Source organism: Ursus arctos, unplaced genomic scaffold (genome assembly GCF_023065955.2).
Source record: "Ursus arctos isolate Adak ecotype North America unplaced genomic scaffold, UrsArc2.0 scaffold_8, whole genome shotgun sequence".
Lineage (NCBI taxonomy): Eukaryota > Metazoa > Chordata > Mammalia > Carnivora > Ursidae > Ursus > Ursus arctos.
Genome location: NW_026623100.1, coordinates 42,894,714 through 42,908,510, shown reverse-complemented (window position 1 = coordinate 42,908,510; position 13,797 = coordinate 42,894,714). Strand labels below are relative to the sequence as shown.

Sequence of the window (13,797 nt, the reverse complement as noted above, 5' to 3'; positions counted from 1 at the left end):
AACCTTAAACAGACTCCTAACTGGAGAGTACTGGTGCTTGCCAGAGGCAGGGGGTGGGGAATGGGCCAAATAGGTAAAGGGCCTCGAAAGGTTCCAACTCCCAGCTTTAAGTCACAAGCATGAGAAGCAGAGCAACAGGGAGTTCAGTCAATGAGACTGTAATAATGTATGGTGACAGATGGTGACCACACTTATGGTGGTGAGCATGGTATAATGCATAGAACTGTTGCATCACTATGTTGTACACTTGAAACTAATATAACATTTTTTGTCAACTATACTTCAATAAAAAATTTCAAGAAATTCATTCTTGGGCCAGTTGGCAATTTAATCTATGCTTGGAATTTTCTCCTGGGATGTAGGATTGCTTTTTTCTCATGATTGCTTATGCTTTGGCCAGACCCTCCTTGGAGGCTACCATATATTAGGGTGTGGATGTGGCCAAGGGTAGAGCAAATGGCATTACTGTATCTGTAGCTACTGTCAAGGCATATTAACAACTTTTCAGTCAGGAACTGTTCCCTAAGCCTTTCCTAGGGAATAGTTTCAACACTAACTTTGGATGGGAGACATCTGTTTGACACTTTTGTTAAGAGAGGTAGGAGAAAAAGACAACTAGCATTTATGAGTGCCTACAAAGGCTGAGGCACCTAGGAATGTTCATCTAACTATTATCACCAGCTTGATGAGTCAACATTATTACCCCATTTTATAGATGAAGAAACAGAGACATAGAGGGAAGAGGTGTATGGTCAGATTCAAACACAAGCTTGTTCTGTTTGTCCTACACTGTGCTGTCCCATTGTCCACAAGTATGACCGCTGTAACTGAGACGACCAGCATGGGACCCAGTCATGCCCTCATTGAGGTTAGCTGCCTGACAATTTTACTGACACACATGCATCCGTGGCTAACCATTTCCCTTCAGCCTCAGCTCAATGGATGTGTGCAAAAAGACTAAAACAGAGCACTAGAGAGCATTTGAAAGAAATGAACAACGGGACTCAACAGGTTATAGTAAAGTTTCCAGAAAATACTGCTGGAGAAGTTCGGGATGTAGATTAAGAAGTTTGGTTAATAAGAAATCAAAATCAGCGTTTTTTTGGGGGGGGGGGGCAGGAACTGTTTGTGCGCGTGTGCATGAGTGGACGTGTTTACTTCACCATGGAATCAAATCTTATAAATAAGTACTGAATACATCCTAGTACTGTAACTTGGGGAGCACATGAAAGAGAAAGGATAATGCTAAAGGGCTAAGAAAGGGACCTCTAATGTAAGAAATCATTAGTTTCTTCTAAGACTAAGCAGATCAAGATTTTACTTTAACTTTTTAAATATTTTGTTTGAGAGAGCACGCAGGCAGGGAGAGGGGCAGAGTAAGAGAGAGAGAATCTCAAGCAGGCTCTGCGCTTGACCACTAAGATCGTGACCCAAGCTGAAATCAAGAGTCGGACCCTCAACCAACTGAGCCAGTCAGGTGCTCCAGGAGAGCAGTATTTTTTTTTTTTTTAAGATTTTTTATTTATTTGACAGAGATAGAGACAGCCAGCGAGAGAGGGAACACAAGCAGGGGGAGTGGGAGAGGAAGAAGCAGGCTCATAGCGGAGCAGCCTGATGTGGGGCTTGATCCCATAACGCCGGGATCATGCCCTGAGCCGAAGGCAGACGCTTAACCGCTGTGCCACCCAGGCGCCCCAGGACAGCAGTATTTTAAACTATATTTTTCAGCACTAAATAGTTCGCTAGATAGAAGAATGCATTTGGTTCCCAAATTTTTAAGTATGACTAATAATTAAATGATAAAATATTTGCCATCGCATGTTTAGACTATGATCTAGAATTTAGAATATGATGATCCATTTCATCAATAACCAGTTACAATTAGTACTAATTATTTGAAATAAAGGTGAGCTCAGATGCACAAAATCTGCCAATATTCTCAATATTCTCAGGGTGAAAAATACAGATTCTGACATTTTCTCTTGTGAAAAGAAAACAAGATTGAAAATATAATGATTTTAATTAAAGACAACAGGGAGGCAAATAAAGATTTGAATTGCAACTTTTAAATATTTCAAATCCTATTTTTTTTTTTTTTTGCTCAACGATTTGTTTTTATAGCTCCATATTTGCTAATTGAAATGTAGAAGAGAAAATTAAATAGTCTTGGGATATTTCCTTGAAGTAAATATTCCAAAAAATAATAAAAAGCTAAATGATACTATCAAAAAAATTCCTAGGTTTATAACACCTTAAACTAAAGCTGCTTGTTGGGATGTGTGGGTGGCTCGGTCAGTTAAGCATCTGCCTTCGGCTCAGGTCACGATCTCAGAGTCCTGGGATCGAGTCCTGCATCGGGCTCCTTAATCAGCCAGAGCCTGCTTCTCCCTCTGCCTGCTGCTCCCCCTGCTTGTAGGCATGCACATTTTCTGACAAATAAAATCTTAAAAGCAAAACAAAACAAAAAACAAACAAACAAACAAAAACTAAAGCCACTTGTAGACATGAAGCAATTGGGGTATAGTAAGATTTTGGGGACAGTAAATGAGGATACTGGATAAATGGATCCTGGGGAGGGATGTGGTATGGCTCAGGAAGCAGAGGATATGTTGTTGGTTGATGTTGGCTGACCTGGTCCCACACTCAGCCAGTTGAATTACCCTCAGCTCTACACCCAGCCTAGAGCTTCTATCTGCCTCTCTATCCACTTTCACCACTTTCCCAGGGCTGTCATTTTTCCAAAAAGGATTAATGCAACTTCCATTGCACAAATTTAGTGTACAAAAGGGTGCCTTGAACCTGGGTGGCTCAGTCAGTTAAGCGTCTGCCTTCGGCTCAGGTCATGATCTCAGGGTCCTGGGATCTAGCCCCCTGTTGGGACTCCCTGTTTCTCTCTCTCTCCCCCTCTGCCCCTCCTCCCTACTCTCTCTCTAAGTAAATAAAAAATCTTTAATTAAAAAAAAAAAAAAAAGAGTGCCTTACGCTGACAAAATTCTGTGAAGGCAGACTATACCCTCTCCACATTAAATCCTGAGTCCAGGCCCATAGTTTGGATTGAGGCTGTGCTAGTTTACAGGCATACAGAAACCCACTGGACTGTTCTTAATGTTCTCTTTGGCCACCAGATGTCAGTGTATGATAAAGAATGCTGTAATACCACCGTTGGTTTCAAGCTAGAAAGGCTTAAAAGGCCATTTCCCTGAGTTTAATTTGCCTGAGTAGAAAAGAGCAGAAAAATTTAAAGGCAGTCCATTGGGATTATACATGGAGAAAAGCTGAGACTCACTGGACCCTACTAACCCCTAGTTATTGACACTATGTCCTATCAGATGGGAAAATCTGTCTCCGATTTTTTTTAGAAAAGCATGTCTAAGAGTGTTTTTAAGAAGTAAAATGTGAGTTAGTAAGCACACACTAGTGAAAGCTCAATTACACATAAATAAATTAAATTAGGAAAATCCTAGATGTAGAATTTAGATTCAGATATTCAAAACATGTATCTACGTGAAGTACTAGGCTTTTAATAATCATAATGTTGGGTATATACGTGAATTAAGAGCTAGGAAAAAAAAAACAGTGCAAGTAAGTTAGATCATGCAGAAAGTAAATATTCACACATATCCCACGAACAACTGAAACTTTTTAAGCCTCAATAATTGGAATTAGAAAAATGTTTGGTCTTCGTAATTAATGCTCACTGTACAAAACATTCACTTTTGATACTTGAAAATAAAAGTACAGGCCTCAAGGACTGTTGACTCTCTTCCCTCAACTTGACTCTGAACCAGCCACTCGTCCTGTGCCTACTCCAACAATGGACTTAGGACCCTGATAACCTCTCACCTTAACTACTCCCATTGCACTTCAGCTTTGCACCTTCAGACTCTATTCTCCACCCTGCCCCCAGAGGGAACTTTACCAACACGAATTTCACCATGCATTCCCCTGCCTAGAGCACGAGCAACTTCTTAATGCCTTTAGGCTGAAGCTCAGCCCCTTGTAAGGCCTACAGCGCTCTCCAGGATCTGCCTCCAGCTTACCCACTTAGCCAAATTTCTCCTCGTTCCCTGGGTTCCAGAACGGGGTATTTTACTGAAGATTGCGTGTGCCTGAAATGGTGTTCTTCCAAACACCTTCGTTCTCCCTTGAGCACGTTAATTCCTACTCACGCACCACCTCCTCCCTGAACTCTTCTAGGATTTCACTGTCCCTAATCTTACCCGCGCACCTAACAGACACACACTCAGGTTAGGTGCATACCATATATGTGGGTGCCTACCACATCACTTACGCATCACAATGACTACAGCCGTTTACTAAGCATTTCTCCTTTATACCTTGTAGTCCTTCATTCTTTTATCTCACTTGGCACACAGTAGGCTCTTACTGATCTTAAGTATCCCATAGTTAAACCATTTTCCACAGACCTAAAGATACTATCTCAGCAACCCAAGGTCACACATTTTTAGAAATTTACAGAGCTTGGAGTAGTACCATATGCCACAATCCAAGTCCTGGGCTCTTCCCAAGGTCCTGGGCTACTTCTAAAAGGCCATTAAATGGGAACCATTTCATAGGAACATGGTGGAGATTATTAAGGAGTACTAATAGGGGCACTTGTGACTCGATCTTGGGGTTGAGTTCCAGCCCCATGTTGGGCACTGAGCTTACTTAAAAAAAAAAAAACCTAATACAGTATTAAAGAACAGATATAACAATTGTACAGATGTTAAGCCTTAAAAAATATTGGCATGAACTCAGGCAGAAAGTTATTGAATTTGTCGGCTCCATCTTTTTAGTACCTGAATTAGGAATCCAAAATTGCTTTCCTGAAGCTATATGGTTCTGCTTACTGGCTTTCATTTTTATGCATTTGGCCTCCTGCTTGCTAATTGCTTTAGGACATAAGTTACATCTTGCATTTTCCTCATCAGTGTGTTTACAGTATTCTGTCAGGGCTTTCTCCTCTCTTTTCTGTCCTCATTCTAATGTAATACACAGGAAACTTACCCTTTCCGTAACCTAATATGGGTGCTCCCAGATGTCTGCAGTCAGAATGACTCTGCAGAATGTCAAAAAAGGAGAGGAGATCTGGTAAATAACTATGTTGATTTCCACAGCAAAAGGGAGGGTTAGAACTGGGAAGGAACTCAACTAGATGCTCTGTGAAAATGTACTTCTCCAAGCAGGCATTCCTTCTTGCCTGTTGTTGGAGAGATCATAAAACTCCTAAGAATCCCTGAGCCAGCCAGAATTCTCGCTCGTGGCTCCTTAAGGGATGAGAGCTTCAACAGGAGCACCTAAGAATTAATCTCACTATTCAAAGGTGTAAGAGTGGTGTTTAGAGGAGGGTGTCAATTGAAAATCTCTACTTCTTAAGACGCCTGCAGCATAGATCTGAGGTCATGCATTTGGGCTTCATACCTAAGATACCTGTAAAGCACTCCAGCTCTCCACTGGGCCTCTCTTCCAACCCTGGATCCTAAATCCTAGGCCCAGGTTGTTCCTCTTGGGTGTCCAGAAACCTCCATGCCCTAGAAATGGGCTGGAGTCTTGCTATGAAATGAGTTACCACCTGAACTCCTGTTTCTTAACCAGATTCTCCAACTAGAGCTTCCAGAATACCTGTGTACACCTGAGACAAACACACCCTTGGAATAACCTTAAGGCAGTGGTCACTGTAGCGTGGAGATGCTGTCCAGGGGACAAATCTCCCCCTGCTGCAGCTGGCCTAGGTCCCCTAACCTTGTCAGATGGATGCAAAGTCTTACTACCCCTGTTGGCCTGTGTTGCAGATGCCCCAGCATGCCTAATACTCACCTTCCAACACTTCTACACTGAATACTAGATCAGTACAAGAAATACAATTAGATCAAGGAAATCTATTTAAAGAGAAAGACGCAGGGTGGGGTGGGAGAGGAAGAAAACATAAGCAACTACAGGAAGGAGGGTATGAAAAATCAGGTAGAAACAGGAAGGACAGGGGCGCCTGGGTGGCACAGCGGTTAAGCGCCTGCCTTGAGCTCAGGGCGTGATCCTGGCGTTATGGGATCGAGCCCCACATCAGGCTCTTCCGCTATGAGCCTGCTTCTTCCTCTCCCACTCCCCCTGCTTGTGTTCCCTCTCTCGCTGGCTGTCTCTATCTCTGTCGAATAAATAAATAAAATCTTAAAAAAAAAAAAAGAAAGAAACAGGAAGGACAATTTATGCAGTTGGTAAGTCATGGTGACATTTCAGCTCAATGTAGTTGAGGCCGGACTGTCCTACTCTTCAAGTACAGATGTTTAAATCTTGCAAATAATCTCGCAAGTAATACAAAGAAGAAAAGTATGGTCAGTACTATTAAGATTTGCCCCGCCCCCATTCCAAAGTTGAAGCAGTTGAGAACTAGAAAATAAGGGCACAAGGATTTAGGGGTCCTTAAAGACTCAGACACAGTGTTACGGCGGCGTGGGGGGGGGGGGGCAGGAGTAGAGATTAGAGGAGAAGGCTCAAAGAGGTAAGAGCTAGTGGCAGCCAAGACATGCAAGCAAGGACTGGAATCTTCTTAAAGAACTCTGTAAGGAAAACAGTAAAATATGAGAAAATGGTAAATATACTAGCCTTATGCCTTATTTTCTTTCTAGGCTGTAGAACAGAAATACTTTTTCTACAGGCTGAGGGGATGGAACAAGTGGAGAAAGAGAAACAATGTACAAAAAAAAAAAAAAAAAAGAATTACTAATTAACCAAATGCCCAGGGGGCAAGTGGGAAAAGAAGTTACACATAGAAAGCTTAAAGTTAGAGGAATTTGAGATAATGTTTATTATCTAAGAGAAAACAAAAGGGAGGTTTAAGCGTCTGCCTTCAGCTCAGGTCATGATCCCAGGGTCCTGGGATTGAGTTCTGCATCTGGCTCCTTGCTCAGTAGGGAGCCTGCTTTTCCCTCTCCTGCTCACCCTGCATCTCTCTCTCTCTCTCTCTCTCTCTCTCCTTCCTTCCCTCCCTCTCCCCCCCCCACACAAATAAAATCTTCAAAACAAAATTGTCAAGGGGAAATAGTTATCAATTATAAAGACTGGGTCATGAATGGTGGCAATTTCCATTTTTCTAAAGTATCTTGATCTACAAAAGAAGGTTCAAAAAACAAGATACAGTGTATGTTCTCTTTAAACAGAAATTCCATAGGAATAATTTTTAATGTTCCTCTCTCCTACTCTTAAGTTTTCTGGCAGGCAAAATTGACATTATAATAGGATTTACTTCTGAGTAGTCATTATATTTTTAAAAATTCTTTTTAGTATTCCTTGGTAGTTTCACCAGATAAAATTAACCACCTCAAGCTGCCACATTTTAAACGGAGGCTGATTTTTCCATTGATTAGCAATCATTTTCTTTTTGCTGTTTTATCATTAGAGACTCTCTTGACAGTTTCAAGTTGTTAAAAATACTGGGTTTTTTCCTTCATTCTCTTGTTTCATAAATTACTACATCAACTATTCACGTAGGCAGAAGAATAGTGCTAGAAAATAGGTCACCATGCTTGAGCCAGAATTCTAACTACCCAGATAGAAAAATCAGTTCTGTAATTTTAGATAAATTAATGTAAAAATACTAATCTTTACCTTGTTCTTAGTCAACCATCACACTTCTGCATCCTACCTCCCATAAAACTGAGTTTGGCACACTGATGACTAATATGAAATGTGTTTCAAATTCAACATTAGAGCATGCTAGCCGTGTGGACGACGAAATTGTGTACTTCAACAGTTCCTTTCACTTCAGGATCTCAAACATACTTTACTTTTTAAAATCTCCATCACATTGACAAGCCATTAAACCAAGCATCGGGAAGGGATATTGCCAGAAAAATAAGCCACAGGAAATTTGAATGAGTTTCTCACCCAGTGTGGTATCGATTTGTTTAATATCTGAGAATAGCACTTAGGATTCAAGACAGATGTCTGAATTCTAAACCAATTTCAAGTCAATATACCCGGGGAATAAAAAAAATAATAATACCAAAGTTTTCATTATGCAACCACAGAACAGAAATGTATAATTCTGTTACAAAGAGAAGAACATTATTTTTTAGTGAGAGAATTTCAGGTATCATTAAGCACTATATAGGTTTGTTGGTGTCAGGTGATAGAAAATCTACAATTGGTTAATTACCTTGTATCTTGTCATATTCAGTAATACTTTATTAGCATTACTATGTTCGAGAAAGTACAGAAATTTCGTTAACTAGATTTTTAGGGAATCACACCAAATGCAATTACTATCTATAAATTATCAATTTACATGGCTCCACTCGTTGATTTTTGTCAACCTCTGAGAAATAAAATTTTAAACATTAATGTTTTATGCAATTTGCATAGCTTGAGAACCTGTATACATTTAATAATGAAATATTACTTAATACTGTTAGCTAATATATAATTAGTTAATATGCTTAATGTAAGAAAGATTAAGTTAATAAAGTATAGTGAGAAGTTAATATGCCAGGTTCCATATAAAAAAAGTTATATTCATGTATTAACTTCCCAAAGACATATTGGTCCAGCACATTGCTACAGTTAAAAAAAAACAAAAACAAAAACAAAAATACCAGTTGAAAGTTTCATATATGTCAACATACTTTGTTAATAGATTTTCCCCACATGCCCTCAAGTTTTAGGAGTCCAAAGCCTTTTGTATTACTACAATGATGCCTCAATTGTTAAATTCATTTTGAGCAAAAGCTCCTTTCAATGAAAAGGTTCTGGATACGAAGAGATAGGGAAGCTATCACACTCCGGCAGAAGGTGGCAGCAGCTGCAGGGTCTGACTATCTTTCACGGGAGTTCTCTGTATGCTATGCTTCTACTCTACTACTAGGTCCTTACAGGTTTTATTTACTTTTGATTATAAAATAGGATTATAAAAATGCAGTTGTGTCAAAATCTGACTAAATAATCCACCTATTAATGAATTTTTAAAAGTACCATTTCATAAAGTAATTCTGTATTTGAGACTGTTTTGCAATTTTCTATTCTGTTTAACTGATTAGGCATTTTGTGGTCTAATGCACACTTTTAAAATTAATGTAGCGTTATAATGTTTTAATATCTGAGTACATCACCTGCTCATTTTCATTTCTTTAAAATGTGAGCTTCTTCACTCTTATTCCAGAAAGAAACTTTTATCATCACTCTGTCAAGTTGCAAAGGAACTCAAAATTTTTATCGGAATTGTCTGAACTTAGTAAAAATTAACAGTCAATAGTTTTCCTATCCAGGATCATGACCTCATTTACCAAAAAGTCCAACTTTGTTGTACAACCTAAGCACAAAACAAACTAAAAACCAAAAGTACAAAAAGTAGCGCTCAGTGATTTTTTAATTTCTTTTGGTCCTCCACATCTGTATCATGATTATTTCTATCATTTATAAGAAAATAAAGAATAAAATAAAGTCAACAAATTATTGTTTATGCTTGTCAACAGGATCTGTTTTTCCATTATTCTACACCTTTGCACCTGGGAAATCTATTGACTTCTGTTATGTGTATTTTAGACTGATAATCCATTGGAACTAACAGAGTTCAGTAAGGTTTTCAGTTGCCTCCTGAAACTTTGTGAATTATGTATGAAACCCCAATTTCTGTGGTATATTTAATCCTTACAAGAAAAAAAAAAAAAACTAGGAAACAGTATATAGTCTAAGCTATGGATATTTTGACTAACAAAAAAATAAAAGAGGAGAGACCCCTGTGAAAACTGCAAACGGCTATCTGAAGTGTTATAATTATTCCTCCATTGTATCTCACAGCTTAATGTCTTTAGCAATCACTGCTTTGTTCCTAATCCTCTTTCCCAGCCGGTCATTCCCTGCCAAAAATTCATGTCAACAGATCCAAAAGCAAGCTCATCATCTTTCTCCACAGCTGTTAAGTAACCTATTTTTCTTTTATGAATTCCTATAATACTGTGTTTTATCACTTAAAAGGTTTTTAATACATTCTACTTCTCCCATCTCCCTACAGGAAAATAGAACCCTTGAAAACAGATACAGATAATTTTAAATCTTGGTAGCTCTCCAACACATGCAGGCTCTCACACTGAACACAGGATGAACTCCGATGAATTCCAGTTTCCCCTAGTTGCGCCCATATCCTGACCCAAGGGAAGTGAGGGCTGTCATCCTGGGGGCCTTGATTACATGCAACCCTCTCATTCACTTTGATGCCATCCTCCCATTGCTTCCCTCATTGGGACACACCCCCAGAAATAGCAGGTGCAGAAGATGGGTCATTCATGGGTACGACACAGGTGCTACCCAGAGGAGACGATTCAAGGAAGACAAGGATCCCTTGTGGGGCCCGAGGGTAACAGAGTTTGTCACTGATTTAAAATGAAGACATGGAAGGCAGTTCTCCACCTGGGCATGACACAGAGGCAATAAATACCTATACTGCCTATGACATTTGCCCCTTTAAAAATAAAGAATCACCCAAATGAACTGTCCCTAAAATAGCCAGTAGGATAGGAAACTAACAGTTTACAGGGTTTCTGCTTGCATTAGATCAGGTCCTCTTAAACATCATTATTAGATCCTTTAGATAGAGGAAACCTGGGCTCTGCCACTATGCTGGATTCTTAACAACGCACACAGTGTGTGGTTTACCTTACTATCACAAGCCTCCAAGAGGGGTAAATCCAGGCATACTATGCGGCTCTTCGTCCCCCGATCACTTCTCTCAGTGGAAGTGTATACCCCTCTGTGTGCATCACCGAGATACTTACATCAAACTCATTCAGAGCTGCCGCCAGCTCGCCGATGCCTGTGTGGCCTTTGGCTTCATCGGTGGGCGAGGTAGCTTGAGCAGCATTGGAGATGCCAGCAATGGCCTCCTGGACTTGTTTAAACACATAGTCTCGGTTGGCTCTTGTGGCAGCAACATCCGGGTGGCGGAGAAACGCTTGGGAGGCTGTGTACAGCATTGTGGCGTTCTTCTTCAGAGCCCCTCGGGCAGCTGCCATCTCATCCCGACAGTGAGGGTCCTTCAACTCCTGTGTACACGAAACAGGAAATGTGGCACATCCACGAAGTTTGCCACAGAAGCATTTGTTCTAGAACTTAGAGTCACAAACTCAATGTTATAAACTGAATTTTAGAAACCATCTATTCTCCCTTGTGCTCACTCTAGCTGCCAGGACTTTGCACGTAATGTTCTTTCTGTATGACATACCTGAGCACTCCTCCTCCATCCACCCTTTCACCCGACATGGCCGATCCTTCTGGAACATACTCCATCCTGCTCTCTAAGCTATGCCCCCTTCTATCTGCTCCCACAAGCCCCATCCCTGCCTATCAACACTTATTAAACTTTATTTACTTCAATGTGTTTCCCTCATGTGTTTTGTCTAGTGAGAGCATAAAGCCTTGTCTATTTGTTTAGTGGCTCTTTACTCATTAGCAGTGTTTGGCCCATAAGAGGCACTCAAATATTGCTGGGAAAAATGTAAAAACCAAGCTACTGACAGTCAGTAGCTTGCATGGATCAGAGTTCGTTAGCAGCAGGTGGAAACCCCAAACTTCAGTCTTCTGATAACGGTTGCCTCCACATTTAATTACAATTACAGACATGGGCAATCAGCCTCTTCTGATTTTTGCTCAGTCCATCACTGCCACTGCATTTCTGGAATAGGGTTTTTTTTTTTTTTTTTTTTTTTTTTTTTGAAGCTACCTTTAATGGCAGCTCAATCATTGTGTTTAGGGAATAAAAATAGATCAAAGATGATTTGCCTTCCTAGTTTGGGCTGTCAAAATACCACCACTGGGGAGTCTCTTGATCTTCAGCTTTAAAGAGTATTGTTAAGAAAATGTTCACATCATTTACAGAAATGTTAAAAGCAGTGCTGCTGAGACCATGTAGGGTTGACAGCTGAGGATCTCAGAGAGATTTTTTTTTTTTTTCCAGCTTCAAAACATCATTAAAGGTTACTTGAACCACTTGGGTTCAATTTCTATTTGTTCATTTGGTATGTCATATATAAATGACTTGGTAACAATGACATCTTCTCTTTTATTGGTCAAAATAATTCTGAGACAAGCACATATTTTATCTAGGACTGCCAAGACAAATTGACAGTAAGTGATAATTAACTGAACCATTTATCCTCTTTTGCTTATGTACTGATAAATTTATGCCCACAAACAGGATTTCTAATATGGGGTTATTTTTAGCCCTCAACATGAACACAAATAGGTAACCAACACCGAGTATATTCTCTATGCCAGGCAATAATCTAGGCATTGAAAGGAGAAGGTTTCTCCTGACTAGTCATGAAGGGCCTTTTTAACTTTTGGAACATGGTCCAGAAATTGTGTATTACTTTATATTAATAAAAGAAAAATCTAAATGTGGAAATGAGAGATGGAGGAGGGATTCTCTCCATAAAAATATTTGAGGAAACATTCTTTAATTACATTTTAAAAACCCTGCAAACAATCTAAATGTTGAATTACCAATTGGGTAAGTAAATGACTAAAGCATTTGATAGACTATGTGGATATTATAATTAGTTGTCAACAAGCAACATGGATAATAGTTACAAGATAAATGAAAAAGCAGAGCACAATATGCATACTTGTATGCAAAGTAGGATTATAAATATGTTAAAATATGAAGAAAAATAACTGAAAGGCAATTTACCAAAATTGCACCATTTTTTTCTTGGATGGTAAGGTGTTATGTGTGTTTTTCCTTCTTCCCATTCTACTTTTTTTCTAAATTTTCTTGGAAGAGTCTGGCAGTTAGTTAAAAACAAGATATTAATGAAATAAATGATACGTATGAGTATTCTCATAAATATCTCCTATACTCCTATCGATTTTTATATCCAACTATATATACCAATGACTGGTGTTTTCATCTGCAATCCACATCACTCTTCTATTTGACATTTTTACATGAAGAGCTCACAAGCAACTCAAAAATCAATGTATCTAAATATGAAATCTTAGTTTCTATACCCAACTGACTCAGTCTTCTCCATCTCTATAAACTTACCACTATCTACCCATTTGCTCAAACCAGAACCTTAGAACTCAACTGGTTGTTGTCACTCCCTAACCTGACACATCCAATTTAACATCAGGTCTTCAGAGCTCTATTTTTCAAAATAAACTTTGATTCTTTGTAATCTTCTCTATTTCTACCACTACCAACTCATCAAGACCATATCTCACCTAGACATCAGCCCCTCGCAAGAAGAGCTTGTCCCTCCCACTCCACTCCCTTTTGTTCAACATGTCAAAAATACTAAAACGTAAATTTGAGACCCTGATACCAAATTCTGAACTATTCAAATACTCCCCACCCACTTACAATAAAATCCAAAAATGTTCCAAGACTCTGAATGCCCTGGCCCCTACATTTCTTATCAACTGCCCCCTTTGGCTCACTAGGATCAAGATTCAATGTCTTTTTTTCTTTCTTTTCTTTTTCTTTTCAGTTGTTTAAATAAACTAGGTAGCTTTTCGGTCTCACATTTGTTCTTCAGAGTAACTTCACTCCTACCCATCTTACATTTTGGACGATTACACAAAATCCCAGTTGAATTTTGCTAATTACAAAATATTTAAATATCATCATGTGATCTAAAATCACATGTGTGTGCCTCTCACACAAAGAATACTGTAAACATTTTAGGGGAAGAAACTAGATCTTGACCAAGTTTATAGTACCAGCGTTCCTTCAGCGTGGCACAGATGAACACTCCACACATGTCTGTTGAATGAACTTCTTTGTTGGTCATAGACAATCTTAAG

At 39.3% G+C, this 13,797-nt stretch overlaps 1 protein-coding gene across 4 annotated transcripts in view; it reads right to left on the bottom strand.

Moving 5' to 3' along the window:
- The window catches only part of CTNNA2 (catenin alpha 2), a 953,020-nt gene that overhangs the window by 719,635 nt on the left and 219,588 nt on the right, over window positions 1-13,797 (bottom strand). For all 4 annotated transcript variants that reach the window (XM_044379734.1, XM_044379740.1, XM_026481889.2 and 1 more), the window contains exon 5: window positions 10,767-11,033. In XM_044379734.1, the coding sequence (XP_044235669.1) occupies window positions 10,767-11,033 (267 nt within the window). The remainder of the gene's footprint in view (window positions 1-10,766; window positions 11,034-13,797) is intronic.